Genomic DNA, 12,932 nt, shown 5'->3' on the forward strand with positions numbered 1-12,932 from the left:
TCGCGCAATCATGCTATCATTATTTATTTATTTATTTTATTTACTGTTATTTTACCAGGTAAGTTGACTGAGAACACATTCTCATTTACAGCAACGACCTGGGGAATAGTTACCATCACCATCATGCTATCATGCTATCATGCCATCATACCATCATGCTATCATACCATCCTGCTATCGTACCATCATGCTATCATACTATCATACCATCATGCTATCATACCATCCTGCTATCATGCTATCGTACCATCATGCTATCATACTATCATACCATAATGCTATCATACCATCCTGCTATCATGCTATCGTACCATCATGCTATCATACTATCATACAAAAATGATGACTTTAATCCTCTTCCCCTCTCAGGGCTCTTGGATCAGATCGTGTCGAAGGAGCCGTTGGCTGGTGAAGACGATGAGCTCTCTGAACAACTGCCGCAGACCCCTTCTTATGATGCTAAACAGTAGATAGGCCTCTCATGTAGTATGATGCCTATGTAAACGATATGTAAACGGAGGGTTGGGGAGAACTGTTTACATGTAATCTTTTACATGTAATCTTGATAATAATACAAAAATGTAACTGTAATCAGCTACTTTACCAGCTAAAATATTGTAAATGGATTCCAAATACTTTTGAAAAACTAGATGATTACTTCTTCAATTACTTAAAAATTCAGAAATGATGTTTTGGGAAAGAATACATTATGCCACCTTTCTGTTTCTCAATGACATTCAATTCAGCACTGAAAAAAGGTGCCAGTTTATGTTTGTTCCACCTGGTTTGATGGATCCTTTCCATCTTCTTCTGATGTCTCTTAAGGGGAAAGTAATCAGTTGACATTACAGAGTGGAGGGGAAAGTAATCCAAAAGTAACTGAAAGTAATCAGATTATGTTACTGAGTTAAGGGGATAGTAAGCCAAAAGTAACTGAAACTGAGTTTGGGTATCCAAAAGTTAAGTTACTGATTACAATTTTGGACAGGTAACTAGTAGCTGTACCTGAATACACTTAGAAAGTCATCTATCCAACCCTGTGTAAATTATAGTAATTTAATGAAGATTACCAAAACATGCTGGTCATGTTATATGCTAATTACCATACATGATTTTACAGTGGTTTACTTGCAATTTGTTAACCAGTTAGGAAAACTTTAATGGAGAAACTTAGCAAAGATCATGTATCATGGGTAACATGGGTAGCATGTATGTTACATGGAATAGAGGGGTAATGTCAAAGGTACCAGCAGTGAAAGGCTGGCCTTATCATGTGGAAGATGTACGATGTAAACATGTGACTGTTGTTGTTGATGTAAAGTACAACAAGACAAAGAGTTTTCTACTTCTTTATATTCTACCCGTACCACTGAGGAGATGTTGATGTGCTTTATATTCTACCCATACCACTGAGGAGATGTTGATGTGCTTTATATTCTACCCATACCACTGAGGAGATGTTGATGTGCTTTATATTCTACCCGTACCACTGAGGAGATGTTGATGTGCTTTATATTCTACCCATACCACTGAGGAGATGTTGAAGAGTGATTCTTTATCTAATTCTTCATATGTTTTCTTTGAATCCAAAGAATTGGAATCGTGAACTATACTGAACATACAGGATATCAGTAGCCATTGTCCCAGATCATTAGCCAACTCTTCTGACTATCAGCCAGGAACATAGCCTGGAGACCCATCTATAGCCAAACTAGCATTTCTTCTCCACGATGAGTCTTGATTTGCTTGCCTCCCTGAAGTTTTGTAGAGTGCGGACACATTCTGATCATTCTGATCGGTTCCAGAAACCGGTGGGCTGGGCCAGAGCCGGCCTACACGATGACCGTATCAACTTTGATACTCTGATTGGTTAGATTGATTAGAGACAATCCAATCACTGATTTAATTGTTTTGTACAACGCCCCTCATTTTCACAGCAGCACAAATTACTTCTGGGATGGCAGTTTCAGATTTCAGGATGGCACAGTCATCCACAGAACAGAATAATTAACTTCAGTATGACGCGTCAGGCAACCCAGAACTGCCATATTTTACAAGTCTTATATCTCTAACGTTGTGATTCTGAGGCCGTCCTACTATGGACACAGCACATCAAAGGCATGACAGACAGTAATAGTCAGAAGAGTTGAATGAAGCACTGCAGATCTGGGACCAGGCTGAGATATCAGTCCAATCCTTCAGCAGAGTCCCGTTCACTGGTCCTCCAGTAGGAGGAGCCAAAACTGTGGGGAGGAAGATTGAACCAGTCTACAGTGGTATTATGAAATGCATTGGGTGAAAACTGGTCACGTTGTGAAATATTTATGTGTTTTATGCTCGCAGCACCACGTCTATTGAATAATTGATAATAGGGTTTTGTTATAAGTCAACCTTACTTACTCAACATTATAGGTCAGTGATGCAACACTAAAGTCAGAGCTGTATTGTTGGCCTACTATGGGTAGTTCTTGGCATGAATTAAAATGGATTATAAATTGGGTGGTTCGAGCCCTGAATGCTGATTGGCTGACAGCCGTGGTATATCAGACCGTATACCACGGTTATGACAAAACATGTATTTTTACTGCTGTACTTACGTTGGTAACCTGTTTATAATAGGAATAAGGCACCTCTGGGGTTTGTGATATATGACCAATATACCATGGCTAAGGGCTGTATCAAGGCACTCCACTTTGCGTCTTGCCTAAGAACAACCCTTAGCCGTGGTATATTGGCCATATACCACACCCCCTTGGGCCTTATTGCTTAATTATAGCATGGATTATGATTGGAATAATATGTTTTGTTTAAAGAAGTAAACACAAAGCTTGTCCAATTTCAACACTTTATTGTATCAAACCCTTTTTTTTAAATGACATATGTAATCATTACCAAGTCAAACAAAGTTGAACTAAAATGCAGATATAGATGGATTTCATGTATCGTAATTTATCATGAATAAAAATGAAATAAATACACAATCATTTATGGTGTTCATACATTGAAAATGAATGACAAGATAATGTTTTTAACAGATGTAGAGTGTTCAATGCTAAATAACTGTAAAGCTTTCTAAAAGCAGAATATAATTGTGGGTCAGATTCCCGGGACCACCCATACGTAAAACATAGGAACACATGACTGTACGTATATTACTTTTATGTTGAAATCCTTTCACCTGTCTCATTCAGTAGACCTCTCTAAATGGACATAATGTCGTTCATTTGCTGTGCACCCAATACATACAGTACATCGAAGTAATACGCCTAATCTGTCATCGAAATTATATGATGACGCTGACGAATATTAGGTCTAAAATGTCACCCAATCAGGACCCTAATGTCACATCAGTGAAGCAGAGTATGGGATCGAACTAGTGGAAAACAAATATATTTACCAAAGATAAAATAAGTTACATATGCTTCTGGATGTTGTTACGGTACAAAAAACAATACGATATCCTGGTAGTGAAATAAAAACTCTGAATGATGTACTGGGGGGAGTACAGAACAAAGGGGTGTGTAGTACTAAATCTGTACTATGCATGACTGGGATGTCAATAGACACGTAAATACATGTTTTTTTTTTTTTTTTCGTTTTTAAAAGGTCAAAGTTCACCCAGAGTCTTGTCCAATGAATTGGTCCCTTAATCAGATATGTTTTGGAGACTTCAGAGACTCAAATAGACGGAGACCGAAAACACTCTGATCACAGCTCCAGATTGGGTCATTGATGATTCCCAGGATGCCTCCCAAATAAGCACTGTGTCCCCAATAATACAGTAGTACACTACTCCATTTGGCTCTGGTCAAAGCCAGTGCACTATATGAGGAATGATGTTCCCTAAGTGATGCAGTGATACTGCCCTGTGACTCTTAAAAATAGACAATGTTATTGTCGTGGCACAAATATGTGTCGTGGCACAAATATGAATAAGGACTAAATGCTGTTCTTGTTGTTGTTGTTTATGCAAGTCTCTTTTGGCCCACCCATGTCTAAAACATCAAATCAATCTTAGAATAATCATGAGACAATATTTGGATTTATGAGTATTATACAGCGGCCATATTAGACATGTGAGTGCTAGGCCGTTACAGTTTGTGTATACAACAAACCAAAAACTGTCGTGAAAAATACCCAAATATTTCCTGTCCTGGTTTGGAACATTAGACAATTAGTTACAGATTAGTAGGGGCAATCAAATGAGTAAATCAATAGAAACAAAAAATGCCTAGTCATAAATAAACGCCTAGTCATCTCTCCACCTGCACGGTATAGTACCTGACCGGACATATATCCTGATGTCTCCGCATCTACAGTGTGTCTGTTTATCAAAAGGATGATCTTGTCTGTCTGTTGTCTGTAGTTATTGACTGAACATCAGGTCCCAAATGGCAACCTATTCCCTACATAGTGCACTATTTTTGACCAGAGCCCTGTGGGAATAGGGATCCATTTGGGACACACACAGGTTGGTGTGGAGGCTGTTCCATGGTTCTATTTGTCTTCTTATTCCTGGATGGGTTTCTTTGTTTTCTTCTCCTCTGGACTCGCTACGGATGCAGATTTTGTGTCTGTGGTTGAAATATTGGACACATATACACACACACAGGGAGAGAGGGGTAGAAAGATGGAGAGAAATAAATCAGTGAGATCAGGCTCGATATTTGAGAGCTTGTTAGCTTATTCCTACAGTATTTCTTAGACATTTCTGAATTAAACATTTCTTCAAAATGTTGATCCACATAAGATTTTAGAGTCAGTATGCAGTAGGTTCTAAAAAGGCTCCATTGTTGGCACACATTCAAACTATTGCAGGCATATTGCAAAAAGTTGCTTTGTTCTGAAGCTACATGATCAAAGCACTATTACAGATGTTAGCTTCATTATTATGCTTAATTAAGCCAAATCGTTAAATAGTTTAACAGATGAAAATAAACACTGTCTGTCTTAATTCTAAAGATTCCCAGTGATGATATCAAAGGGATTAGGATAGTGTAACACTACTGTCTGCAATAGGTGCAGGGGCTCCTCCTACCTGCTTGTGTGTGTTGTTTTTGTTGTGATGGTGATGTTGCTGCCATGGGGACGGTGGAACATCCCACTTCTTCCTTGGAGAAGGAGCACTCATGTCCCCCTGCAGCGTCTGATAGACTGTCCCGTGAAAACTCTGCTGGACACACAGAAAGTGTCCTTTACAGAATAGATGTGGTTAGCAGGTCAATGGAAAGCAGACTGTGAAGAATGGCGCTGGATTGATTCAACAAATCTGATCTGACAAAGATAATATTCTTTAAATCCGTCATGATTGATGTATTGTAGTAACAGGTCCACAATGTGGTGACTAACATATTAGATATGTGTGTCTGCGAGCAGGGGTTGTTGGAGAGATTTCAATTCTGTACATGTAACAAGGTTATATTGGTGATTCCCCTTGCCACTTTATTGTTAAGCCAATGGGTTTTTGGTTTGAGTTTGTCTTGCCTTCACCTACTCAACATGGCATCTTATTGGCTGGTTTGCGTAGCTTGCTTACGAGGGGGGATGTTCCAGTTAGAATCGTCCCAGTGAACAAGCACCAAACCAGCGGTAAGTTGTTGGTTGCAAAGCACCGTAAGTCAAAAGTGATTTTATGCTCTCAAGTGATGATTTAAATGTACAATTTATATCAAATAGTTCGTAAATGTTATTCAAACATCACACATAAGATTTTCTTGAGTTGGGCTCGGGGATGGAATAACTGTTGAACATCTGAGCTTGTGGTTGTTTGTGGGGGAATGGGATCGAGTTTGCATGAGTATGTGTACATATCCCACATCTGATGCTATGGGGCAATGATGTTAGGGACAACATAGGATGAATCACAATAATTGTTTGCTAAAATAATAATTGCTTGTCAGAAAAATAAATGTTGGAATGTCAATCCTGGTTCTAGGTAACTGCCTACAATATTAAGCATAGCTGTGCTTTGGCAAAGTGGGTGGGGTTATATCCTTCCTGTTTGGCCCTGTCCGGGGGTGTCCTCGGATGGGGCCACAGTGTCTCCTGACCCCTCCTGTCTCAGCCTCCAGTATTTATGCTGCAGTAGTTTATGTGTCGGGGGGCTAGGGTCAGTTTGTTATATCTGGAGTACTTCTCCTGTCCTATTCGGTGTCCTGTGTGAATCTAAGTGTGCGTTCTCTAATTCTCTCCTTCTCTCTTTCTTTCTCTCTCTCAGAGGACCTGAGCCCTAGGACCATGCCCCAGGACTACCTGACATGATGACTCCTTGCTGTCCCCAGTCCACCTGGCCATGCTGCTGCTCCAGTTTCAACTGTTCTGCCTTACTATTATTCAACCATGCTGGTCATTTATGAACATTTGAACATCTTGGCCACGTTCTGTTATAATCTCCACCCGGCACAGCCAGAAGAGGACTGGCCACCCCACATATGCTCTCTCTAATTCTCTCTTTCTTTCTCTCTCTCGGAGGACCTGAGCCCTCGGACCGTGCCCCAGGACTACCTGACATGATGGCTCCTTGCTGTCCCCAGTCCACCTGACTGTGCTGCTGCTCCAGTTTCAACTGTTCTGCCTTATTATTATTCGACCATGCTGGTCATTTATGAACATTTGAACATCTTGGTCATGTTCTGTAATAATCTCTACCCGGCACAGCCAGAAGAGGACTGGCCACCCCACATAGCCCGGTTCCTCTCTAGGTTTCTTCCTAGGTTTTGGCCTTTCTAGGGAGTTTTTCCTAGCCACCGTGCTTTTACACCTGCATTGTTTGCTGTTTGGGGTTTTAGGCTGGGTTTCTGTACAGCACTTTGAGATATCAGCTGATGTACGAAGGGCTATATAAATAAATTTGATTTGATATTATTCATTAATTGTGTAAATTAAGATGTTTTTATATATACATATTTTGTTTTACATCTATATATAATACAAATCGAGGTGAATGCATTTGACGGTTGATCTGCTTCTGTTCTGTGGGTGGCACTGTGTGCTCTTTTCGAAGGATGGGTCCCGGTCTCTCGGGGGCCCTAGGATCTGGGGGGCTGGGGGTGGTCTACCGGTCACTGGGAGGACAATCCAACATTTGGGAATGGGGAGGGGGGGTTAGCGGGTTGATTAGAGGAGTACAGTTGGAGGTTTACTTAGGACCCTTTTTTCCTAGCCACCGTGCTTCTACACCTGCATTGCTTGCTGTTTGGGGTTTTAGGCTGGGTTTCTGTACAGCACTTTGAGATATCAGCTGATGTACGAAGGGCTATATAAATACAATTTGATTGATTGATTGATTGATTGATAGCAATGCAAATATCATGGTACAGCTATATGGACACTCAATCACTATGGTGCTTTTTAATGGCAAGTTTACAAACATATAAACTCAGCAAAAAAATAAACGTCCTCTCACTGTCAACTGCGTTCATTTTCAGCAAACTTAACATGTTTGCATGAACATAAGATTCAACAACTGAGAGATAAACTGAACAAGACCCACAGACATGTGACTAACAGAAATGGAATAATTTGTCCCTGAACAAAGGGGGAGTCAAAATCAAAAGTAACAGTCAGTATCTGGTGTGGCCACCAGCTGCATTAAGTACTGCAGTGCATCTTCTCCTCATGGACCGCACCAGATTTGCCAGTTCTTGCTGTGAGATGTTACCCCACGCTTCCACCAAGGCACCTGCAAGTTCTTTGACATTTCTGGGGGGAATGGCCCTAGCCCTCACCCTCCAATCCAACAGGTCCCAGGTTACATTGTTTTGTTTGAGTTCCATTACCCTCTTTATCATTTTTATTAATGGGTTGCATGGTTCTTCACAATATTGTTTTGAATGTTTGTTTTAGGACTGATGCTCAACTAAGCATTCTACTCAATGCAGTCTCAATTGGTGCAGATAAAGATTTTGTCTAAAGTGCATTACTGTGAATTGCAACTCCCCTCCAAGTCTCCGACCACTACCTTGTATCCTTTTCCCTCTCGCTCTCATCTAACACCTCCCACACTGCCCCTACTCGGATGGTATCGCGCCGTCCCAACCTTCGCTCTCTCTCCCCCGCTACTCTCTCCTCTTCCATCCTATCATCTCTTCCCTCTGCTCATACCTTCTCCAACCTATCTCCTGATTCTGCCTCCTCAACCCTCCTCTCCTCCCTTTCTGCATCCTTTGACTCTCTATGTCTCCTATCCTCCAGGCCGGCGCGGTCCTCCCCTCCCGCCCCGTGGCTCGACGACTCATTGCGAGCTCACAGAACAGGGCGGAAATGGAGGAAAACTCGCCTCCCTGCGGACCTGGCATCCTTTCACTCCCTCCTCTCTACATTTTCCTCCTCTGTCTCTGCTGCTAAAGCCATTTTCTACCACTCTAAATTCCAAGCATCTGCCTCTAACCCTAGGAAGCTCTTTGCCACCTTCTCCTCACTCCTGAATCCTCCTCCCCCTCCCCCTCCTCCCTCTCTGCAGATGACTTCGTCAACCATTTTGAAAAGAAGGTCGACGACATTCGATCCTCGTTTGCTAAGTCAAACGGCACCGCTGGTTCTGCTCACACTGCCCTACCCTGTGCTCTGACCTCTTTCTCCCTCTCTCTCCAGATGAAATCTCGCGTCTTGTGACGGCCGGCCGCCCAACAACCTGCCCGCTTGACCCTATCCCCTCCTCTCTTCTCCAGACCATTTCCGGAGACCTTCTCCCCTACCTCACCTCGCTCATCAACTCATCCCTGACCGCTGGCTACGTCCCTTCCGTCCTCAAGAGAGCGAGAGTTGCACCCCTTCTGAAAAAACCTACACTCAATCCCTCTGATGTCAACAACTACAGACCAGTATCCCTTCTTTCTTTTCTCTCCAAAACTCTTGAACGTGCCGTCCTTGGCCAGCTCTCCCGCTATCTCTCTCTGAATGACCTTCTTGATCCAAATCAGTCAGGTTTCAAGACTAGTCATTCAACTGAGACTGCTCTTCTCTGTATCACGGAGGCGCTCCGCACCGCTAAAGCTAACTCTCTCTCCTCTGCTCTCATCCTTCTAGACCTATCGGCTGCCTTCGATACTGTGAACCATCAGATCCTCCTCTCCACCCTCTCCGAGTTGGGCATCTCCGGCGCGGCCCACGCTTGGATTGCGTCCTACCTGACAGGTCGCTCCTACCAGGTGGTGTGGCCAGAATCTGTCTCCTCACCACGCGCTCTCACCACTGGTGTCCCCAGGGCTCTGTTCTAGGCCCTCTCCTATTCTCGCTATACACCAAGTCACTTGGCTCTGTCATAACCTCACATGGTCTCTCCTATCATTGCTATGAAGACGACACACAATTAATCTTCTCCTTTCCCCCTTCTGATGACCAGGTGGCGAATCGCATCTCTGCATGTCTGGCAGACATATCAGTGTGGATGACGGATCACCACCTCAAGCTGAACCTCGGCAAGACGGAGCTGCTCTTCCTCCCGGGGAAGGACTGCCCGTTCCATGATCTCGCCATCACAGTTGACAACTCCATTGTGTCCACCTCCCAGAGCGCTAAGAACCTTGGCGTGATCCTGGACAACACCCTGTCGTTCTCAACTAACATCAAGGCGGTGGCCCGTTCCTGTAGGTTCATGCTCTACAACATCCGTAGAGTACGACCCTGCCTCACACAGGAAGCGGCGCAGGTCCTAATCCAGGCACTTGTCATCTCCCGTCTGGACTACTGCAACTCGCTGTTGGCTGGGCTCCCTGCCTGTGTCATTAAACCCCTACAACTCATCCAGAACGCCGCAGCCCGTCTGGTGTTCAACCTTCCCAAGTTCTCTCACGTCACCCCGCTCCTCCGCTCTCTCCACTGGCTTCCAGTTGAAGCTCGCATCTGCTACAAGACCATGGTGCTTGCCTACGGAGCTGTGAGGGGAACGGCACCTCAGTACCTCCAGGCTCTGATCAGGCCCTACACCCAAACAAGGGCACTGCGTTCATCCACCTCTGGCCTGCTCGCCTCCCTACCACTGAGGAAGTACAGTTCCCGCTCAGCCCAGTCAAAACTGTTCGCTGCTCTGGCCCCCCAATGGTGGAACAAGCTCCCTCACGACGCCAGGACAGCGGAGTAAATCACCACCTTCCGGAGACACCTGAAACCCCACCTCATTAAGGAATACCTAGGATAGGATAAGTAATCCTTCTCACCCCCCCCCTTTAAGATTGAGATGCACTATTGTAAAGTGACTATTCTACTGGATGTCATAAGGTGAATGCACCAATTTGTAAGTCGCTCTGGATAAGAGCGTCTGCTAAATGACTTAAATGTAAATGTAAATGTAAACTGTGGAAACACAATGACTTTTCAAAAGGAGGCAAAACATTTGTAGGACTTTTTTTGTTGTCATCATTGCGATGTCACCAGATTGACTTTAGATGCAGGTTAACTTTAGCTAGCTAGCTAATATTGATGGGAGAGCACATACATTTTAGCTAGCCAACGTTAGCATTGCTAACTTTTTCTAACAAACGTTACTAGCTCATGGCAACATTGCCATCTCTCTAAAGTAAACTTGACGACATCACAATAATGGCAACGTTATTTTCTACAAATGATATGTCTATGCTAGCAATGTCAACGTAATTCCAGATGAAACAGCCATTAGCCCATTTCAGAAAGACTTGGCATTAACCATCAGTCAGAATTCAATATGCTGCGACATCAGTAGAATGCTGATAACCATGGCAACAACACAACCGAGTGCGGAGATGCAACCCATGAATAGTATAGCAATGACTTTTAAAATTTTCCAATTTCTATATTCCAAATGTTATTTGGAATGTTCTAATTCCAATTCCATTGTTCCAGTTCCATTGTTCCAGTTCCAAACCTGTTTTTATTGTTTTGAGGGGAGAATCACCTCCTCGTCTCATCAGTCATCAGTCAATGTTATTACTGATGCTGAGTGAGTTTTAAAAGTTGATATTTTTACAAGTCCAAAGTTGACTATTGATGGTAATGATTCAGGGGGGTTGGGTTAAATACAGAAGAAACATTTCGGTTGAATGGATTCAGTTGTGCAACTGACTAAATATCCTCTTTTCCCTTTCCCATTGATTATTTTCATCTATTGAATTTCTCTATTCTTTCTAGACGTTGCCGTTTAATCCATTTTTCCGTTCTGATTTTCAATACTCTATACTAAAGGACGATGGGACAAAAACATAGTGTCTTTGCGAGAGGAAAATGTCACCCAGCATATTATCAAAGGCACCAATATTGAGAAAATATTGCAAATTACATACAGTTGAAGTCGGAAGTTTACATACACATAGGTTGGAGTCATTAAAACAATTTTTTTCAACCACTCCACACATTGTTTCAACCACTCCACACTTGTTAACAAACTATAGTTTTGGCAAGTCAGTTAGGACATCTACTTTGTGCATGACACAAGTCATTTTTCCAGCAATGGTTTACAGACAGATTATTTCACTTATAATTCGCTGTATCACAATTCTAGTGGGTCAGAAGTTTACTGTGCTTTTAAACAGCTTGGAAAATTACAGATAATTATGTCATGGCTTTAGAAGCTTCTGATGGGCTAATTTGAGTCAATTGGAGATGTATCTGTGGATGTATTTCAAGGCCTACCTTCAAGGCCTACCTTCAAACTCAGTGCCTCTTTGCTTGACATCATGGGAAAATCAAAAGAAATCAGCCAAGACCTCAGTAAAACAATTGTAGACCTCCACATGTCTGGTTCATCCTTGGGAGCAATTTCCAAATACCTGTAGGTACCACGTTCACCAAGGGACCACGCAGCCGTCCTACCGCTCAGGTAGTAGACGCGTTCTGTCTCCTAGAGATTAACGTACTTTGGTGCAAAAAGTGCAAATCAATCCCAGAACAACAGCAAAGGACCTTGTGAAGATGCTGGAGGAAACAGGTACAAAAGTATCTATATCCACAGCAAAACGAGTCCTATATCGACATAATCTGAAAGGACGCTCAGCAAGGAAGAAGCCACTGCTCCAAAACCGCCATAAAAAGCCAGACTACGTTTCGCAACTGCACATGGGGACCACTTTTTGGAGAAATGTCCTCTGGTCTGATGAAACAAGAATAGAACTGTTCGGCCATAATGACCATTGTTATGTTTGGAGGAAAAAGGGGGAGGCTTGCAAGCCGAAGAACACCATCCCAACCATGATGCACAGGGGTGGCAGCATCATGTTGTGGGGGTGCTTTGCTGCAGGAGGGACTGGTGCACTTAAAAAAATAGATGGCATCATGAGGTAGGAAAATTATGTGGATATATTGAAGCAACATCTCAAGACATCAGTCAGGAAGTTAAAGCTTGGTCGCAAATGGGTCTTCCAAATGGACAATGACCCCAAGCATAAATTGTGGAAAAATGGCTTAAGGACAACAAAGTCAAGGTATTGGAGTGGCCATCACAAAGCTCTGACCTCAATCCTATAGAACATTTGTGGGCAGAACTGAAAAAGCGTGTGCGAGCAAGGAGGCATACAAACCTGACTCAGTTACACCAGCTCTGTCAGGAGGAATGGGCCAAAATTCACCAAACTTATTGTGGGAAGGTTGTGGAATGCTACACGAAACGTTTGACCCAAGTCAAACAATTCAATGCTACCAGATACTAATTGATTGTATGTAAACTTCTGACCCACTTGGAATGTGATGAAAGAAATAAAAGTTGAAATAGATCATTCTCTCTATTATTCTGACATTTCACATTCTTACTGTAAAATAAAGTGGTGATCCTAACTGACCTAAGACAGGGAATGTTTATCTGATTAAACGTCAGGAATTGTTAAAAACTGAGTTTAAATGTAGTTGGCTAAGGTGTATGTAAACTTCCGACTTCAACTGTATATATGGTTTACCTGGATCCATCCGGCCACAGAATCAGCCACAGCAGGGAATCTGAGCACAGCTCTCGGGTTCATTTTACTACT

General features: G+C 42.7%; 2 protein-coding genes across 3 annotated transcripts in view; one reads left to right on the top strand and one right to left on the bottom strand.

Moving 5' to 3' along the window:
• The window catches only part of LOC118400623 (dual specificity calcium/calmodulin-dependent 3',5'-cyclic nucleotide phosphodiesterase 1B-like), a 40,266-nt gene extending 37,285 nt beyond the window's left edge, over window positions 1–2,981 (top strand). Inside the window, exon 14 of the mRNA XM_052474056.1 lies at window positions 370–2,981. Within this exon, the coding sequence (XP_052330016.1) occupies window positions 370–470 (101 nt within the window). The 3' untranslated portion in view covers window positions 471–2,981. The remainder of the gene's footprint in view (window positions 1–369) is intronic.
• A 497-nt stretch (window positions 2,982–3,478) lies between these two features.
• The window catches only part of LOC118400624 (protein phosphatase 1 regulatory subunit 1A-like), a 49,688-nt gene continuing 40,234 nt past the window's right edge, over window positions 3,479–12,932 (bottom strand). The window contains exons 7-8 of one of the 2 annotated variants that reach the window (XM_035797645.2): window positions 5,039–5,173; window positions 3,479–4,574 (exon numbers count right to left, since the gene is read on the bottom strand). In XM_035797645.2, the coding sequence (XP_035653538.1) occupies window positions 4,510–4,574; window positions 5,039–5,173 (200 nt within the window). In that variant the 3' untranslated portion in view covers window positions 3,479–4,509. The remainder of the gene's footprint in view (window positions 4,575–5,038; window positions 5,174–12,932) is intronic. The other variant, XM_035797646.2, reaches the window with a different exon arrangement.

Source organism: Oncorhynchus keta, chromosome 21 (assembly GCF_023373465.1).
Source record: "Oncorhynchus keta strain PuntledgeMale-10-30-2019 chromosome 21, Oket_V2, whole genome shotgun sequence".
NCBI classification, from domain to species: domain Eukaryota; kingdom Metazoa; phylum Chordata; class Actinopteri; order Salmoniformes; family Salmonidae; genus Oncorhynchus; species Oncorhynchus keta.